Here is a 20,068-nt window from a genome sequence, read left to right as displayed (position 1 = left end):
AAAAAATACAATGTTTGATATTATTGTAAACAATAAAATAATCAAAGAGGACAGAGAAACAAAACAGTTTATGTAAAAATATTTAATATTTTACATCAAAATTATTTTACATTTGAACAGGTGACATTGTATCTTCTGTCACATTTGATCAGTAAACAGATTAGCCAATTTAGTCACTCGTCACTGCCCAATCATCACAATCATAACAAGGTATAATTAAAAATTCACAGTTACTGTAAAAATCACTGTAGATGAATACATACTTGAAATCAGCTGTATGGAGTGTGTCTCCAAGGCAACAATTTACCAGCTTTTCTACAAATTATTTTACATCTCTTACAATTGACACTTTTTATAAACACAGCCATGCAACTCTCTATTTTAGCTACCTGTGCTGTGACCTTATACAGGTCCAGGTTTAGTGTCTCTTTTGTGTCTCGCTGCACTTACTCCTACTGACAAGTGATTGCTGCAAATTTCAACTTTTGACCTGCAAGGTACTGGAGGAAGTTTTAGACCAACACTGAAACAACGACATACAGTGTAATAAGGAGTCTTGTCATTGCCAGGCAAAGCAGTCTTGCAAAACAAAAAGGGAAAATGCTATGTAATATTTCTCTCTATGTAACGATGTATAAATTCTCAATAAATTTCTTATTTTTGATCAGGTAAATTTATCATAAAATCTTCTCACTGTTTCATGACTAATGTCCAAATATGTTCTGAAAATCCAGAGATTTTTCAAGCAGCCTTCAGTCACATCTGAATATTGGCTACAAGTGCATGAAGTTCATTCACTGTCTGTACAGTTATAGCAGTTATAGGTCCAGGTCATTTCGATTTAATATGTCCTGGATTTGCTACACCTCATTTCATCAATAGACTGTAAGTCAGTGGTGCTGATCCGAGCCTCTCAATTACTCCTCCTCACTGTGAGTTAAGGACTATGTGCTGTCTGTCTGGTCACTGTCGTTGGTGCTCATCTGGATTAAACCAATCAGAGATGAAATGGTTCCCATGAGTCCCACTAGCCAGTTAGGGAATCGACCGGCCCACAGGAAGCCAGGCGGCATCCAGTGAATGGCATTACTGAGGTCAGCCATACTGCTGAGGACGGACAGAACCTCTCCTTGCATCTGTCTGCGGAGCTGGGAGCGACTGTAAAAAAAAAAAAAAAAAAGATTTATCAGGACACATTGTTTTAGATGGGAAGAAAATGAATTACAGAAACTGAACATTTTGCTATAAAACTGCAGATACAAAACCTGTTGCCAGCCCCATCTCTCCCACATTTCTTCAGCTTCCTCTTCAGCAGCAGCAGAACACGCAGTGACCTGAAAATTAAAGATTCACATCTCAGACTAAAAGTGTTTTGTGCTCCATATTCAGCAGGTAAAGAAACAATGTGGAGCGAGGACCCAAGGTGACAAAGTGCTTATTCTGAATTTTCCCTGGTAAGTAATGGACAGACATGTAAAGGGATAGTTCGACATTTTGGCAAATAGGCCCCTTGCCATAATCCCTATAGTTTTAGGACGTGCATCAGCGGTTTTGCATGAATTTTCCTCTAAAACAACTCAGTCTCGTAACGTTCTGTTATTATCTCATAGTGTGGTGAATGTGCAGGTCACAACTTGTCCACGAGAGCGTTTTGGAGTTGTTGGATTGTGTATTTGATGAGTTTGATGAGGGAAACCAAGAACTCCCATGAGCCTCCGTATGGTAGCTCTGAGCAGCTCGCGGCTCTGCTCCTCCGTTCTAAAAATAGCTTGCACCGACAATTAAAGGTAACAAACCTACTGCTATGACTATAGGGATTATGGCAATGGGCCAATTTGCCAAAATGTTGAACTATACCTTTAACACAGCATACTAATGGAATTTATCATATAAATACAAACACATTTAAATACACAAAACTCCATAAAAAGATACTGTAAATTGGATTCTTTTAGTTTACAAATGATATCTCTCAGGAATCAGATAGTGGACAAGCAACATTAGATATATCTGTAACTCCATACATTTTTATCCCATCTAATGTTTATGCACAGCCTGGTAACCCCACCTGAGTATTCCCAGCAGCAGTGAGGTTCCCCACAGAAACGTGCTGAACAGCCACCATTTGTCAGACTTCACTTTGATGAGTTCAGTGTCGGCTGCCCACGCAATGTGTTCACAGGGGTAATAGAGCTGGTCGGCCACATTGGTCAGCACAGAAATCCACCGCACACCTGCGTCCTCCTCCTTTAAAAGACATGGAATATATGTTATAATAAGTATGATACTTGCTTTAATGTATTAATGGTTAGACAGCGGAGCATTATTGAGTCACACACCCTGTCTCCCAGTCCATAGCTGCGAGAATAAGCCAGCATGGAGAGATCATCAAACAGCCTCAGCACCGTCCGGCACTGACTGAGCTGAGCAGAAAACAGCAGCAGACTTTTCCCAAGCTGGTGGGACGAGGCATCTGCTTCTGCCTTACGGGAAATAACTCCTCCAACAAGCTGGGAGCCATAACAGACCGTCCTGATCTAGGAAGACAAACACAAGTAGACACAAGGAAGAGAAGCAGAAAATTAATTCAATAATTTTTGAATAATTTTTGCTTCAGGATTTTATGCTTCACATGACGGTAAACTTTCAACTGTTGTTTGGACAAAACACAAGACATTTGAGAATGTTACGCTGCAGCTCTGAGGACATCTTAAACATTTTTGCCAATGTTTCATTGATACAGAAGATTAATCATAATAATAAAGACAATGACAGATAATGAAAATGACTACTAACTGGTGCCCTGCAGTTTTTTTTTTTTTTTACAAGGATGCAAGACAAGACAAGACAAGACACAAAGACAAAAGACCACAATCAAGAAACTGAGACCAGATGATGTTTGAACAATGGTGTAATGATTAATGATGATGATGATTGACGATTTCAAGATCTGATATCATACATTTTCTGCAAGTTGACTCTGTATTCTATTATTTATTTATTTTTTGCTATTTGTGTTTTCCAACATTGATGAAGTAACATAACAGCAAAATGTTGCATGCATTAAAAGAAAGAACTGAAAAGAACATCATTTACAGTAGTAGCGTCTTCTATTTACATGTTCACCCTATTAGGATTTAATCGATTCGTATTGGAGAAGATATTATTATGTTAAGATGACTTTGAGGTCGACTTTGGACATTATCTCTGTTTTTCTTGACCTACAAGAGTTCAGCTGACAGTCATTTATTATGTGGGATAGTATTGACTATCCCACATTAGAAAGGATTCAGTCAGTCATGGATAGGCTACTTACAACTTTATCTCTTCCTCTGTAGGACTCCAGCAGTCGGACCAGAGACTCCACAGACTCCTGCATGTCTTTCTGCAGCTCACACACACTCACACTCACACGCAGAGACACACAGTTACGACGCTGTTACAGACACAAACTGCACAACATCCTCCGCTGTCTTCAATGTGTTTTTCACTGAGGCAGAGAGCAGCTGGACTTTGAAACAGGAATCGCTCAACAAAATATAGACCCACTGAGATGATTACCGAGCAAATGGAGCTTCCTCTTCTTCCTCGTTCACTTCCTGGAAATTTAGCCACAGCGATGGTGCATTACTGCCCTCCATCGTTTGGTAGATGTAACAAAGATCCTCGGTTCTGTCTCAACAACATCTAGGCCTAAATAAAGGAAACTACGCACATTTGCATTGTTTGATTCAGTGATTAGGGGTAGGCTATAGGGAGCTAGTTTCAGGACAATAGGCTACATATAATGGCCATTGCAAAACAGTTTAACAAATTAATGTCGCCACAATATGACAAGAATGAGCCTCAGGTAGGCTAAATTTTAATTCAGGCAAACACTGTCTTGAAAAAAAGAGACTAAGTGTTCAAATTGAACATCTGCAGCTCATTTCTCACATAAATTATTCCTAAAACGAGCACTATACCAAAAAATTCTGATTGAAATTCATCTTTATCCATGAGATCACTTTATGTGGCCTGGGCTATACAATGAGTAGGCTATTTCACTTGCCATTCATATTTCCAGGATATGAAACAAACAAATTGGTCTTCAAATGTATCCTAAATGGTAAAACAAAGCAAAAGATCACCAATTCCTGAAAAATCATGCCCATTTCAAAGAAAGCAGACCTTTCTCAGGGATTAAAGTTGAATTATTGTTTTCCTGCCACATTTCTAATTCAGTTGTCATGTCGGCTATTTGGTTCTTTGAATGTTGAGTTGTTGTGAGTTTCTGTTTTCACGTTCTTGCTTCCAGAAAAAAAGCTTCAAAGATCAACTTCACAAGCTTATAAACACTTCCAGTAAATCTTAAAAAAGATGCAACCCTTACTGGAAGTACTGTATGTTGCTGCACAGCCGTGCACCCACACTCATAGTTAGCGCAGAACAGGTGTCTTCCAAATTCATAATAAAAACATTTTTGATAATTGATTTGATTTGTTTTAATTCATCTCATAAACTATGATAATGGTTCCAGATTTTTTCCCTCTCAGATATTGTAGTATATTTTTCTCCATTCAATACAATAGACATCAACAGTCTTTAACAAACAGGACACTTAGGGGGTGAACAGTTATTTGAAAAAAAAAAAAAAAAAGATCTTTATTAAGAAAACAGGGAGTAAAAATGGACACAAATTCACAATAACCAGAAAAAAATGCTATTTTATTTATTTTAAGTTATGTCACAAGTCAAGCAAAACACAAAGCTATAGCAATAGTGTATTCATTTTCTATACAAGCAGTTTGACAAACAATGCAAGTGGTGACAGGTCTTAGCACAGGGAATGTGTGTGAATCCACATGAATCATCTTTATGTGGCTTTCTATAGTTATAGTCATTTTTAGTTTGAGATACAGTCTAGTTTGTTTGCAAGCAAGACGATTGCAATTATGGATTCAAATTAATCAATCACATGGAGGTCCCTCTTCCCTTTGTATTTGGAAACCAGTTTAGTAAAGGTATAGTTTTATTTAGCTTAAGTTTTCAAGTTCATAGTTTGTTTCGTTCTCTGTGTCTCTTACTTTAAGAGTGCATAAGTTTAGTTTGATATGTTTTGATAATCAGTGCGGAGAGTCGTTGTCATAGATGTCTGAAAAAAGAAATAACAAACACATGAGAAAACATTCATAATACAAATATTGGCATTCACTATTTCAACTACACAGGAAATTTGCATTTGCAGTTTGTATGATACTTAGCATAGAGCTTGAACATCCAGAGATAACTCACCACTTGGATAGTCAACATCATCGTAAATGTCTCCTTCCCTGCAAAGATAAACGGATGTTAAAGTGACTGCAGAAAAGTTTTACATTGATACATCTATGCAAAAATCTAAACCAAAACTTATACACAAGAAGTCAAAATTGCCACTTCGCAAAAATTCATTCAGCTGTAGAATGTGTACAAATAGACACTATATAAAGTGTGTGTCATGTTTCTTTTTTCCATTAATCGAATAAGATAACAACAAACAACAAAAATATATATTTAAATATATATGGTTTTGCAATTGTTAATGATGGCAGGGTCACACATGAACTGATAAAGATTCACTTACATTTGAAGAAGATAAGATCTGGACACATAACCATCTATGAGTGGAGGGACAAAACAGATTTTAAGAACAATAGTGTAATTGAATTAATAAAACACAACTGTTACTAAATTTCTACAGATTGTACAGATTTTTATCATGTTATTATTTAATGTACAGTTTATCGTACCATCAACTGACAAACACAAATATGCCGCTTAAGAGGAGCATATGAATCAATATCATACTGTACATAGAAAAATCATTGTGAGGCCAAGATAAGGGGTAAATGCTGATGTTTTCAAGGATTGAATACCTTTTGGACACTTGAAGCACCCACATAGAAAAAAAAACTATATGTTTATGATGCTGCAGACTCTTCAATCACATAGCATTGACAATAAAGGTTTGATTGCCCTTTTAAACATAGGGGTTGTGTTGATGTAAGATTCACTATTAGTATGACAATTTGGTCATGTAATGATGCAACTGCTGTCACTATATTGTTTATGAATTCATGGGGGTCCAATGGGGGATTGATATAAATAAATGAATGTACCAGCTGCTGTAGATACAAGAATTTACAATCACAGAGGGATGCAAAGTGTTCACATACATTTTCCAAACTTGTTGCGACACAGAGATTTCTTGCTGCTGGTGAGCTGGATAATGTCCAGCACTTCCCCCTGAGTCACCATCAGATCCTTTCCTCCTGGTTTCTTTATGATGCAGTTAGGATCCACCATCATGGTGTGTAGGGCCCTCGGTGGCCCTTCAAACTGGAGAACAAGAGTTAAACAGACCAGTTTTTTGTTTGTTTGTTTGTTTTTGGAATTTTAAAGGGACAACGAGGAGTTTTGGAAAGCAAAGTCTTTTCACACTACATTTCCCATGAGCCTCCGCCCACACGGTGAAATTCTTGGACCAGCGCAAGACGGACGAAAGCGAAAACATTTGCCAAGAATGTTTTCATTGATCGAGAATGACAGTCGGAGGTTTGAAGACGATCAGATACCGTCGAAACCGAAAGTAGGAAATGCTGGGCGAGCCGACCATTATATAGTAATAGCAAAATAACGATGAAGACAAAACAATATATTTATTGAAAATGGACCCATTAACAAGTGTGGGTAACGTAGATTCAACCACATTAAAGGGATAGTTCACTCAAAATTGAAATTTCACTCATTATCTGCCCACCCTCATGTCGACTAAGGGTTGGGAGAAGTTTCAGAGTTGTTTGTTCTGAAAAAAATTAAATAAGTCTATATTTTAAGCTTGTTTGTAGCGGAAGCTCCCAGTGTCTCAGTTCACTGCTTTGCCTGTGTCTGTGCAAATCTCGCGCGATTTGCATTGACACCCAGTTCACAGCTCGGCAAATCGCGCAAGATTCCGGCAGAGCAACACTGGGAGCTTCCGCTACAAACAAGCTTAAAATATAGACTTATTTAATTTTTTTCGGAACAATTTCTCATGTTGGGGCTTCAATACAAGAGGGACATTACAGACGAGCACTATGGAGGTATTTGGATGTTTTTTGTGTGTCTTTTTGGACGTAGAAAAGGTCAGTTCGCAACCGTCATATGGACATGCAGTGCTGCACGGAGCCCCGCTGTTACTCAGAGAAGGCACGGAGGACTGTGAAACTTCTCCCAGCCCTTAGTCGACATGAGGGTGAGTAGATAATGAGTGAAATTTCAATTTTGAGTGAACTATCCCTTTAATATGATACTTTTTTATAACCAAATACAAACTCCTCGTTGTCCCTTTAAAGTTTCCCTGTGGGCGTTCAGTAGCATGTTGATGTTACATTGGTCACTTATACCAAATAATCTGGTTTGAATGTGTGATAAAAGTCAATATTTACCTTAAATTTTTTTCTTAGTTCTTTCTCCACTTTGGGATCTATGCTGAAAATGAAATAAATAAAAAGCATAATTTGATTTCAGTGTTTGATACAGAGAAATCAAATAGTTAACCAATGTGTTCTTCAACATTTATTCAATTTCTATTGCAATCGATTTATAAAATAAAGCAGAGAAGAACAGCTTTTCAGATCTTTAGGATTTACTATACAATGACAGCAGTCACACTCAACCAGTCATTTCCCGTTTCACTGAATAAGACATGAACAGATACCTGACTTGAAGAGGGGGTGGGGGGAAATCCTCAGTCAATGGCTGAACATCATCATAGTCATCTGAAAACAAAACAAGCGAAAACTGAAACCAACTTTATCTTCTCTTCTCAATAAATAATTATCCTCAGCATTGTTGCTTGAAGATATATAATAACAATAATAAAAGATGCATCCTTTAAACTTGAATGTTGAAATAAATGATAAACAAAATAAAGGGGAGACACTCCAGGTGAATAGGGTAAACATTTAAAATAACAGATATCACCATGAAACTTCCCAAGTTTATTACTTACATTAAGACAAATATTTTTTGTATTACAAGTTTTGTCAAATGTTATGTTTAAATATGTAAATGAGGCAATATCTGATGAAATATGCGCTAATTTGCATACATTTCCAGAACTGAAAGCTGAAAAATGGATAAAGCCCCATTCAAAATTCTTGTTTTATTTTGTTGACATATAAGAGTCAGAAGTTTTTACAGAGGGGATTTTGGATATCTCTTTTTATCACTTTGTAAATGAGAAAATACTGTCACCAGCCCTAAAAATATTCAATTTCGAATAAAATATTGTATAAATCAGGCTTTGAATGATATATCAACAATCCCCTCTGTAAAAACCTTCAGAATATAGACAGGAATAAAACTGGAAGGTTTGGTTTCTGTAGGTGCTGCTGAAGTGGAGATTTCGCAGACTATGAGGAAAAACTCTTTTTGAGAAAACGGCCTTTAAAGACTTGTACTGTAAAATTCCATAGATTGTTAATGTAAATCGTACTTTTACAATTGATTGCAGATACGGAGGAGATGACAATTTTTGGAGCCTACATCATTGTTCAGGAGAGAGAGAGCTTTACAATGATCCCTGACATGACATGGGTCAGATAACAAGCACAGCACAGTAGCATGCTAACTTTTGGCAAATTTAGGAGAAATCTACCAACAAAAGAGACAAAATGAAGTAAAACAACCACCTTAATGTGGATTTTCTACCATTAGATTTGACTTTTCTAAAAGAATACATGTTAAGGAAGAAAAATAGCCAAAAATCTCAAAATTGATCAGTGCATGAAAAAACAGTGTTTTTGCCTGTAGTGTCTCGCCTAAAGATATAACAGTTTTCTAGAGATTATCTGCAAAGGTTCATGAAGATTTTATGGCTATTTGTTTGTTTTTGTTTAAAAAAAGACAAAAATAAATTATTTTACAGAGATTACTATGACTGTGATGTTGAGTGACCCTGAGTCTGATAAAAGGCCAGACAGACATCAGTTAGTGAGTGATGCTCTTGTGTGCTTTGTTGTCACTTACCGTCATCTTGAAGCATACTGCAGAGAAGAGGAAACACAATGTTCATGTTAGTTGGAACAAATAGGTTAAGGCAGAAAAGGCAATGAAACTAAAAAAAACTGGTCTTGTTTACCTGTTAAAGTTACAAAATAAAAAAAAATCACTTAACAAATCCTTTAGGAAACACTGTTGTGTTGTGTGCTGAAGTGTGTTTATAGGTTTATCTCTCAATATAACAAGAAAATGTTTCCATGCAGCTGGATGAACCTGGTGTACTGTACCTGTCTCTGTCGAGGGAGTCAGTATCTAGCATGTGCGGGGGGTCTGGAGGTGGTGGAGGTAACGGTGATGTGTCTAGTTTTTTGGACTGGAGCACCTTGCGCTTCACTGCTTCATAGTCAATGTCCACACATGTGTTGCTGATGTATCCATCTGCACGTTTACACAAAGAGAATATAAAGACAAAAACCTCAAGGTGAGTTTAGTGTGAAGATAATACATCACTATTATTGTGTCACCAATTTTGGCAAATGACACTGATGGATTGGCAGAACACTCACACGGCAAAGGAGTTCACTTCATCAACTACAACATAAGGCGATCAACGATTTGTTAATGCTAAACAGATTGGAAGGCTGTAATGTGCAAAAAAGAGGTAGTTTTATATAATAGTATTGCGGTAATCATACATAGGTTACAAGATAAATTGGAAGCACTGGCATGTGAAGTACATGTTACTTTGTTCCAGTCGTCTGTGCCAACTGATTTACATTGAACATATAGTAACACCACTTTCATGCCCCTTTCTCGGGTAGCTTATTGCAGAAACCAATGTAACCACGTGTTAAACTGACTTCAATCAAACATTAGAGATGCTTTACACTTTGTCATGCTGCTTTGCATTCCGTTAGAGCATCCGTTGTGTCCCTCTGTTTGTGTTGTTATGCACCAAAACACATACGCTAATTTCATGTATGTGAAAACCCACTTGGCATGAACCCAACTCTGATTCTGATTGCTTATAACATCTTAGAAAAGATGAAATAAGAGGACGTCAACAATGCACCAGCCAGTGAAAGTTCGAAAGAGACAAGGCCAGTAGAAGTTTTTGCTCTTACACATGGAGTTGTGTACTATCTGCATAACATTATATATTATATCTCTATATCCACTACAAACTAAGGGAAGGATCAACAGAGACAATCGGCCAAAACATCTTGACAACTCAGTTGGTTCAAACAAATAGAACAACAGGCACATCTTAAATAACAAGAGCACAATAACTATAATATAACAATAATATTGTGCATAACATGTGCTAGCTCCAATTGCGCCATTTCTTGATTTGCTTGATATCTAACTTTTCCACTGAAGCAAAAGGTGAAAACTATTTTGCAATGGAAAAAATGTAATGCTAAAAACAATACTCACAGGTTCCATTCAGAGAACGAGCCAACCATTTGCCGCCTGGATTATTCTTCACTCGAATGATCTCCACACTCTCGCCTTGTCGAACGCTGAGGTCCAGTTTTGATCCCCCGTGCCAATCGTTTCGGACTTTGGCTGTATGAAGGACCTCCACCTCCCCTTGCAGCTACATATAGACAGATCAGTAAGGTGCACATTTTGTCAATTAAAACAAAACAGATATAAGATCTGCATGGATTCAAACAATCTCAGTGTTTCAAGATGTATATAATAAGCTATGTTGCAAATTTGGATTTCAAAAGAAGGATCTCTGGTTCAAACCGAGGATAAAAATTTATATTCCATGTATCTTTCATTACTGTTACTACTAACCTCCAGTTTTCAACTAGTGTTTCTGTTGTATAAGGTCATGCATTTTCTTAAACTGTCCTCCATGCTAAATGCTGAAGGTGATGCTTTCTGATCTGCTGCTGTGCTGAAGGAGATGAACCTCAGGATGTTTCATCGAGGAACAACATTGTTGGGTTCTTACCCGGAAGTTCTTTTTCAACTCATTCTCTTTTTTCCGACGCTCCATTTGCTCTTTCTTCTCCTGTTCTTGTTGCTTCTTTGCTTCTTTTTTGTTCAACTTCTGAGCATTTATTCGGTTCTCCTCCACCTGATCCATGTCACCATGCACATGACTAAAAACAAACAATGCATTCTCTTATTTACAATAGAAACATCAATATCACAAAAAATTGTTTTACATACAATAACAATGTTTTGAAACTGTTTATTCTGCATGAAGCAACTACAGTATGTACTGTCTTTCACTGTTTCAGTTTGTTCTGATTTGCCCACATTTCAACAGACGCTGTCTGCTGTTTGTCACAATATCCTGCTTTTACGGGAAATGTGAGTTGAATCACAGAAACAAGTTTGAATCAAAGACAGGCTGCACAGTGCACTTAAGGAAGCGTTATACTAAAAAACTCATGGAGATACTGCCAACTAACTTTAAAACTAAAGGAGCAGATACTGAAACACTTATTCATGCTTCTCCTTGATCCTATCCCATTTGTAGCTGCAGACAGAAGCATTCGCTGAATGAATAAATGTAAATGAATGAAAGCAGTTCTCAAATTCAAATAAAACTAAGATGAAGGAAGCTATTCGGCTTGTGGTTGTTACAGCAGAGCAGAAGCACGCTGCAGCAGTGGTAGGGTTAGGGCAGATGCAAAAATATCAGCAGCAGTAACAGAAATAATCAGAACAGTGTCAGAACGTGCATTCAAGCAGCTGAAGCCGAAACGAAGCAGCTGAAACAGACTCAACTCAACAGACACTTTATACTTACTCGTCAATAAACTCATACACATCATCATCATCATCCTGCAAAACAAAAGACAATTTGATTTGAAGACAAAAGAAAATACTCATGCACAAGGATTACTACATTAAAGGAGAATGCCACCAATTGTAAGATTGTGTTTTTCTCACTGTTGTCTGAATATGTACATCACACTTTCCTAAAGCTCGAAATCGAAGAAAGCACTGACAGTGAAAAAAGTTAATCATCGTTTCATCTCTAGGAGTTGGAATTGGAAGAGGGCAACGTGTTCTCATAAGAGGAACAACCTGGTTTTGAATTAATCAAATGGGTGGTCTTCTCGCTTTACAATGAGAATTTCACTTTCAATTTTGTACCCACCGCGTCCATACACTGCGAGCTGTTGTCACTCCAGGAATCTGTGAAGCCATGAAAGACATTTTCTTTGAAAAAGTGGTAGTACTCGACAATCACAATGATACGTAAAAGTAAATTATAAGTTGTAACTTGTAACTAAACAACTCTTTACTTTATCATATAATGATAATTATAATGTGTCAGAAGAAGAGTTTTAAGAACAAACAGGGTTGCAGCGATGCACCACTAGACAATGGCTGTATTTATTACCGTTCTTCTCAAAACTTCCAATGTCATCATATGTTTCCTGTTGATCATCAGCGATGTCTCTGCAAACAATGGACAAAAGTTTGTTTGTTATTCAGCAAATTCAACAAAACTTTGACATAAACATCTGAAATGTTAAACCTTCTCTCCTAAGAAGTCAATCAAACCAACAAGTGGACAGTTTGATTTTCTATTATTATGTAATTTCCGTTTGTTAGTTGTTGTTGATTTTTTTTTTTATATTTCACTTCTCATATTATTTCCTGCCCCCATTTCAATAGGTCAGATTCAACAGCTGTGAAAATGAGAATCTAGTTGTGTCTTGTATTTCTCAGTGATTTTACAATCATTACCAGGTTGTTTCTGTATTTAATAACACCAGCATGTAGTGAACTCCAACAAATACTCACATGGAGGCAATCTGGTGCGGCAGCCTGCTTGGTTTGTTGGATCGTTGTGGCAGCTGTGGAGGACTGACTACTGGTACGGGCATTTTCCTACCAGCTGAACCAGGGGAAGCTGCTGAAGGCGCCAGAGAGAAAGTCTTTATGTTTATGAAGACATTTTTATTACAATAAGACAGATAAGCAGCAGCCACGAAAGCTCTAATAAGCTTAAGTCGATCAAAAGACAAAAAGAGACTCATTCGCGGATACATTTGTTTTGTCTCTGAGCTTCTGTATTTCCAGTCAGAGAGGAAGAACAGTAGCAGTTTGTTGAAATTGCTTTGCATCAAAAGTTTCAAATCTTAGATAAAAAATATATTAAACGATCATTAATAAAACTTCTGTCATGCTTTTGAAACGTGCTTTAAATTCACAGGCGAGTAAAATAACCGCATGTCTTTCTCTTACAGACATGTGAGCTTTTCATATTCAGAATAGTAAGAGGCTCTTGCTATTCTTAACAGGCTCTGCTCTAAAAGTGTCCCATGGCGCCATGACAGTGTGACCGTGAGGCAACAAGTATAACAATGAACCAAAGTAGCTAGATAGAATTCAGCCCTAATCATAACTCATTTATTTTATTTAAACCCTTCTCCTACTGTGACTTCAAAAAACCAACTAGTTTGTTCTTTTTTTTTTTTTATAACAACTGATCTTTCAATTACAGCGGCCTCTGCCATGATTTTACCACGAGTGTTTGCCTTTCATTTGCAAAAAGAGAAATGAACCTTTAGATAGACTGATGATATAATTTGAGAAATTCTTGATCCTCTTCATTTAGAAGTCGAGTAGGCCTACTACAGTATATAATTCAAAATCTGTGTGAGAATAATAAGGCAGAGAGACTCACTGTTGCTTTTCCTCGGGGAGTTAAGGGCATGTCCTCGGTTGAACTTCATAAAAGGCTCCAGGTTGACGTTCGGAGGTCGTTTTGGCTTCAGGGGCAGTGGTCCTTCAGGGGGCAGGGGCTTCCTCAGTGGGATCACCTCCCCTGCGCTCCTCTGTCTGGACTGCTGCCGGAGAGGGGTAGTGGTGGTGGTGGTGGGAGCCGGGGAAGGGGGCTGAAACACAGCTGGAGACTGAACCAGGGGCGGCCTGGTGCCCGGGGGCCTCGGGTGCCTCAGCATCATGTTCTGTAGGATCACCCCCGTCTGCTTGACCTTGTTGGCGTCCGCCGGCTGGATAGATGCTCTGACCCCAGGGTTGAGAGGCGCTCGAGGGACGAATGCAGGTCTGAACGGGCCGGAGGCGACGGCTGCTGCTGCTTCTGGCCTTGGGAACCTCACCAGTCCCGGGCCAGCAACAGGAGGAGGAAGAGAGGGAGAGAGTCTGGGATGGACCGGCCCGTTCTCTGCCACGGGCGGGATTACTCTGCCAAACCCAGGCCGTGGAGACTTTGGAGACCCGCTGTCTCGGCTGCTGGTGTCCGAGGTGCTGGCCTTGTTGAAGCGGGCTCTCAGAGCCTTGACGTCAATGTTCTCCTCCTGAAAGTAACACAGGAGCACAAAGTCAAACCTGCAGCTGCTCTGTTTCTGAAGCAGGAAGTCAGCAGCAGCGCAGCACACAGCAAAGCATGACCCCCCACATTCACAAACACACACACAACTTGTCAAAAGCCTGCTCTATCTGTGTGAAGTGAGATTGCACCATGCAACAACACAGTTTCCTGGTTTGTTTTTATCTTCAAAGAGCTCACAAGTCCCCACCAACTCCCTGCAGCACAGAAGACTGAAACCTGCAAGAACTGTGATTCCTGATCAGTCGCACCCAAACATTATTCATAAGCAGTAAATAAAACACTGAATTAATAGTTCAAGACATACTTTAAGACATCAACGGGAAAGTATGTCCTAACTTTCGCAGTTGTTTGCAGATATCAGTTTGTTAATGAGCTCTATGTTGTATTTCAGATATCAATCGGGATAAATTACATTATAATAAAACACAGTTGTAATAATCGGTGTATATATAAAAAACATGTCTGTGTACTTTTACATTATAGTTTATTAGGAAAAATGCATATATGGTACTTTTAGTTGTATATTTTTTGGGCTTTTTTGCCTTTACTTGATAGTAGCCTACATAGTGAGATAGACAGGAAAGGGGGAGGCAGAGAGAGGGGGAATGACATGCAGGAAGGGTCTGCCCGACGCGGGATTTGAACCGGGGACGCCTGCGTTGAGGACTGTAGCCTCTACATGAGACGGCCGCTTTAAAGGGATAGTAGCATTTTTTTTTAAAGTGGGGTTGTATGATCTACAAATAGCCCCTAAGTACTTTAAAGGGACAACGAGGAGTTTCTATTCGGTTATAAAAAAGTCTCACGTTAATGTGGATGAATCTCCGCTACCCACACTTGTTAATGGGCCCATTTTCGATAAATATATCGTTCTGTCTCTATCGTTATTTTGTTATTATTAGTGGTGGCGGAAATGCTGGTCGAGCCGACCAGCGTTTTTTACTTTCGGTTTCGCAACGAGTCATGAGAATAACGCAGCTGAATCGCCGTTTATGGTCAGAACTACGACGGTATGTGAACCTCTTTGAACCTCTGACTTTAATTCTTGATGAATGAAAACATGAGTCTGTCTTGCGCCGGTCAAAAGAATTTTACGGTGCGCGCGGAGGCTCATAAATGTTGTGTGAAAACGCTTCGCTTTTCCAAAACTCCTCGTTGTCCCTTTAATTGCAGTAGAAGACTCTCTGCACTCCTCCCGTTAGCAACGCCAGCCCATAGCCCTGCCCAGAGATTTACAACATACATTGTTGTGAATGGACCCAAAGAAACGGCCTATTTTCGCGGCCTAAAAGAGGTTTTATGTGAAAAACATAAAACACAGTTCCATTGTTCGCTATAATATATTTTTTTCCAGCCCTTCAAAGTGCAGGAAAAATGCAGTTTTTATTTGGACCTAACCAACTCACGTATCCCTCCGGCCCAGGGTTAGCGCCCGCCGATCAGCAGTTGGTTAGGTCCAAATAAAAACTGCGTTTTTCCTGCACTTTGAGGGGCTGGAAAAAATGATATTATAGCGAACAATGTAACTGGGTTTTTTTTTTCACATAAAACCTCTTTTAGGCCACGAAAATATAGGCCGTTTCTTTGGGTCCATTCACAACAATGTATGTTGTAAATCTCTGGGCAGGGCTATGGGCTGGCGTTGCTAACGGGAGGAGTGCAGAGAGTCTTCTACTGCAATTAAAGTAGTTAGGGGCTATTTGTAGATCATACAACCCCACATTAAAAAAATGTTACTATCCCTTTAACCACTGCGCCACGCACCGCCCCTGAAGTGACACATTTTGAATCCTTTTAATGAGGATAATGTATCAATTAAAATCCCTTTGTTGCATGTTTGAGGGAGAGTGAGGCTGCTAAAGCTGAGTCACCACTTCCTCAAAACTGTAACATCATAGTACAATATTGTGCTGTACAATACAGAGTTAACTTTATCATCACATTGTGATATGATCTACTTTCTGTTGCTTGCTCAGTCCTTTTACTACACAATTACAAGGCTTTTTTGCAGATTTCCTGCCCGTTTATTCTTGCTCTGAGCTGAACCACACTGCGCAGCTGACAGGGGAATTAAAAACAAAACAAAACTGGGGAAGAAAAAATATCACACTGACATAAGTTCTGCTCTCACAAAAGGTGATAATGTTCTGTTTTGGTCGACACTGCCAGGTGAGTGTTGATTTAACTCTATGTTTACTTTCTTAGGTTGTAGTTGTTTGGGTTTTTCCCACCCTCTCTACTAGATCACCGCCTGTGTGGGGGAAGATACATATTAGTTCTCTGGAAGAAGTTGAACCACAGCACTGTAGAGCAACCTGAGGGATAAAACTATAGCTTGGTTAACAAAAGCTTTAGTAATAATAATAATAATGATAAGAAGCAAGTGTCCATGTCATGCAATTTTTTTAAAAGCAAATTATGCTACGAAAGTGTCACTTTTCAGTTAAAAAATAAAAAAAGCGCAGAATTATTTATGTCCTAAAATAAATATTGAGAAAAGACAGTTATACATCCCTTTGTTTTAGTATAATGATAGTGATGGTATAATGAGTTTAATTCATCCATGATGAGCTCTATAAACAATGTCTTTAGCTAATGAACATAAACCACACAGAGTGAGGACGGCCTGACGACTGCATCGCCCGGGCCTTCACGGTCCTCAGGAGCAAACAGAGAGAAAAATAAGAATAAGAATAAAATCTAGGATGAGGATCACAGAGTACGATTGGCAAACAGCACAATACGTTGTTCATTTGATTGATACTCACTAAAAGAAATCTCCACTTAAAAATGAACAAAACAGTTTTGTAACAGGACCAGCTGGAAAACATATTTGAAAACGTGTAATCGTTTGGATAAAAGTCTAAAGAAAATAAGAGAGAGGAGCTTATTTCTCACAGCTTCACTGGCTTCCTGTGGTGAACAGGGCATCATGTGGAGTTAAATATTGTTTCTGAGAAAAGTTTTTGAGAAACTCCCTGGTTTTAGATCACTTTGGGAAGGTGAAGTTCATGGTATCTACATCACAGCTTTAGGGATAAGACAGGTGAGGATTACTGTGTATAAAGAGAAAATATAAAATCACATAATGTCAAAGCAAAGGCTTCACAATGGCTCCTGAACAGTTTTCCTTAATAGTGTGGGAATATTAGAATATTGTTGTAAAATACGTCAAATCATATTTACATCTGTAACTTTGTCTAACGGTGTTTTTCAGGATCACTTTGTCATCCTCACTTTTACTTTGTACTTTTTCGAAAAGATTTTTATTGATCGTTACCCTCACTAAAGAATCTATGTTTTCACCCTGTCTCTGTTTGTTTATTATTTTGTTCAAAATTAGACAAAAACTTTGGAGCTGATTTTCACCAAACCTGTTGTGGGAGGTTACATAAGGTTACACTAAATATAATTCATTTTTTCTGAAGTTTGGTTCACTAGAGTTTGTTTGACGACTTCTTCTGTGTCTATCGTTACTTTTCTATGATGTTAATATTGGACCTGAGATGGGAATAGAGACTAATCTACTGTGTGGTCAATAAACGCAAAAATTCCCCCCAAAATTAAATTCCTCTGCATTAATCTTGAAGTGAATCGGTCAGAGGTGAAGCTTTTTCATTTTCAGGTGTCTCTGTGATGTTATTTGGGCTTTGAGTTTCATCATTTCAACTTGACGAGCTGACTGAACCGAAACAGGGTGTTCGGAGCAGCAGCAGCAGCAGCGAACTCATTGGTTTAGCTGCAGTTCAGCAGGTGGAGTCATGAAAAAGGTTTTTTAAAACCAGAGCGCTGTTTATGCATTTGGCAAAAGTGACCAACCAACAGACCCACGGTGGAAATAAGACCTGGGAGCCAAGATGAAAGAAAGTCTGTGGTGCTTCGTTAACACCTATAAAAAGAAAAACTTGATCATAACAAAGGAATCACCCGTCTATTCATTTGAACACCTAAAGCTGAGAGCTGCACGGAGACTGACAGAGAGAGAGGAGTGTGAAGAAGTGCAGGAAGTTCTCACAACCACACACCTCTTTACCTCAGCCAGCATCCTGCGTGGTTACCATAGAAATACCCTCCGCTGCTGCTGCTGCACCAATAAGCTGCAAGCCCTGCTCGCTCACTCGCTCGCTAGCATGTTCGCTCACTCTATCTCGTCACAAGGAGCGAAGGAAACAGACAAAAAAAAATGTTTTCTCCCCACCACAAAACTCAGACACGGGGTTCCACTTTCAGTCAGCGCGCTCCTGCAGAAGAAACACAGTGTGTGTGTGTGTGTGTTTCCCTTTATTTGGCACACATTAACTCAGGTGTCTCGCCACAGTCTGTGTCAGTGCAGGTGCCTCACAACAAAACTACTCCATGTAAAATAAAGCAACAAAATAAAACTCACATTTCATCTTATTTTTCTTGTTCTTTGAAATATACAGTGTAGATTTTCTCTGTTGATCTCTCCGACCACCACACCAAGAATCAGTAAAGCCAATCGCTCACTGAATTACACTGTAAACTTGCGCTAAAGCTAAGAAAGTGCCTGAATATATTAACGCCATGCTGTTTTAATTTAATGAATAATGTCTCTGCAGGAGGAAAGACATTCAGTGCAGCTGTTTACCTAATTTAAAAACTGAGAAAAAAAAAAGACAAGTCTGGCTCTAGTTCAGCTTCAGAGTCACGGAGAGGACAAATCTTCAGGTTTCACAATAGGGAGAAAAACCTGAATTACATCTCACAATTTAAAGACCAAATATCAACCACCACAGTTATCCTCTATATACGTATATGATGAAATAGCTGTAATTGCAATTGAAACAGAGGCTGAAGTGAAGCAGCGGCAAGTGCACACTGTGAATCATTAACTGGGGATGGTTGTGTAATAAAGCTTTCATTCATCAGCTGCTGCAGGATGAACGTTTCTTCTAGGCGATGCCACTTTTCAACTTCCCCCTTTTTTTTGCTGTGTAAGTGATGCAATTCCTGTAGAGAACAAGTGGATCTGACCGCTTAAATGTTTCAGCGGACGAGCCGTGAAGAGCTGCTTCAAGACGCCACATCATGTGTTTGTAGGATTGTAAAACCAGGTTAAAACTTTTAAAAAAGTCATTATACAAAGAAAAGATCAGGTGTTATACAAAGAGAAACAATACAATCTGGTGTAAATGTTTTTCCTCATATTGGAGAGTTATTCATAGATGCATTCATGGTCAGAAGGAAGTGGCCAGAAATACACAGCCAGCAGCAGCAGCACAGTCGAGGGGGGGAAAGGTGTAGCAGAGGAGCTCATTAACAGATATATGTCACAACCAGACTGTAACAAATAATAAAAAAAATAAGGATTTCTTACCATGTTTGTCTTTAGTGATGATTCAGTGGTGGGTAAAGTGCTCCATGTCCAGCAGTGATTCAGTATCCAGGCTGATGCTACTTCACAAACACCTACATGACCTGTGTCACTAAACTTACTGCAAATGAGGAAATGCTCTGTAATTCACTGTGGGGAACGTGGCAACTGACGCCGCCACAACATGAGATCAACAGCAGGGAAACACCGACATGTCGTCGCCACGTTTGTTTCATTTCTATTCACACAACCCCCCCTAGAAAAAAAACAAAAGAGACATTTTACACACGGACAGGTCATTTTGTGTCACAAGCATTTATTCATTTTCTCTATAGTCTCTGTGGTGCTTTATCATCTCTCTCTCTGTGTGTGCGAGTGTTATCATCTACCTA

At 38.8% G+C, this 20,068-nt stretch overlaps 2 protein-coding genes across 3 annotated transcripts; both read right to left on the bottom strand.

Moving 5' to 3' along the window:
• Positions 1-138: 138 nt before the first annotated feature.
• Positions 139-3,529, bottom strand: pex11g (peroxisomal biogenesis factor 11 gamma). Its single transcript, XM_083970416.1, has 5 exons — positions 3,317-3,529; positions 2,340-2,537; positions 2,069-2,247; positions 1,266-1,334; positions 139-1,158 (listed from the first exon to the last, which is right to left on the bottom strand). The coding sequence occupies exons 1-5, from the start codon at positions 3,377-3,379 to the stop codon at positions 945-947; spliced, it is 723 nt and encodes a 240-aa protein (XP_083826542.1). The 5' UTR covers positions 3,380-3,529; the 3' UTR covers positions 139-944.
• Positions 3,530-4,733: 1,204 nt separating this feature from the next.
• On the bottom strand, positions 4,734-19,779 carry LOC310984476 (FYN-binding protein 1). 2 transcript variants are annotated; one of them, XM_083969696.1, is made up of 16 exons: positions 19,680-19,779; positions 13,673-14,306; positions 12,787-12,898; positions 12,380-12,438; positions 12,134-12,171; positions 11,780-11,814; positions 10,973-11,123; positions 10,444-10,606; positions 9,294-9,444; positions 9,034-9,050; positions 7,721-7,781; positions 7,449-7,491; positions 6,198-6,360; positions 5,606-5,639; positions 5,275-5,312; positions 4,734-5,134 (listed from the first exon to the last, which is right to left on the bottom strand). In XM_083969696.1, exons 1-16 carry the CDS (start codon positions 19,680-19,682, stop codon positions 5,106-5,108), a joined length of 1,731 nt encoding a protein of 576 aa, XP_083825822.1. In that variant the 5' UTR covers positions 19,683-19,779; the 3' UTR covers positions 4,734-5,105. The 2 variants fall into 2 exon arrangements, with proteins under 2 accessions (XP_083825822.1, XP_083825823.1); XM_083969697.1 differs by having other exon boundaries at positions 12,787-12,895.
• Between the last annotated feature and the right edge of the window lie 289 nt (positions 19,780-20,068).

The sequence above is a fragment of the Trachurus trachurus genome, assembly GCF_905171665.1.
Source record: "Trachurus trachurus genome assembly, chromosome: 4".
Taxonomy (NCBI): domain Eukaryota; kingdom Metazoa; phylum Chordata; class Actinopteri; order Carangiformes; family Carangidae; genus Trachurus; species Trachurus trachurus.
Note: the sequence above shows the minus strand (reverse complement) of the source record. Positions and strands in the feature narration are given on the sequence as shown.

Excerpts from the sequence above, each read along its gene's own strand:
- LOC310984476 (XM_083969696.1), bottom strand. Across the intron at positions 9,445-10,443 it reads TCGTTCTCTGAATGGAACCT|ATGGATACATCAGCAACACA; the intron begins GTGAGTATTGTT and ends GTAAACGTGCAG. Across the intron at positions 6,361-7,448 it reads AACTAAGAAAAAAATTTAAG|TTTGAAGGGCCACCGAGGGC; the intron begins GTAAATATTGAC and ends CTTGTTCTCCAG.
- pex11g (XM_083970416.1), bottom strand. The coding sequence starts at position 3,379 with ATGCAGGAGTCTGTGGAGTCTCTGGTCCGACTGCTGGAGTCCTACAGA. Across the intron at positions 2,248-2,339 it reads GCTATGGACTGGGAGACAGG|GAGGAGGACGCAGGTGTGCG; the intron begins GTGTGTGACTCA and ends TGTCTTTTAAAG. Across the intron at positions 1,159-1,265 it reads AGAGATGGGGCTGGCAACAG|TCGCTCCCAGCTCCGCAGAC; the intron begins GTTTTGTATCTG and ends TTTTTTTTACAG.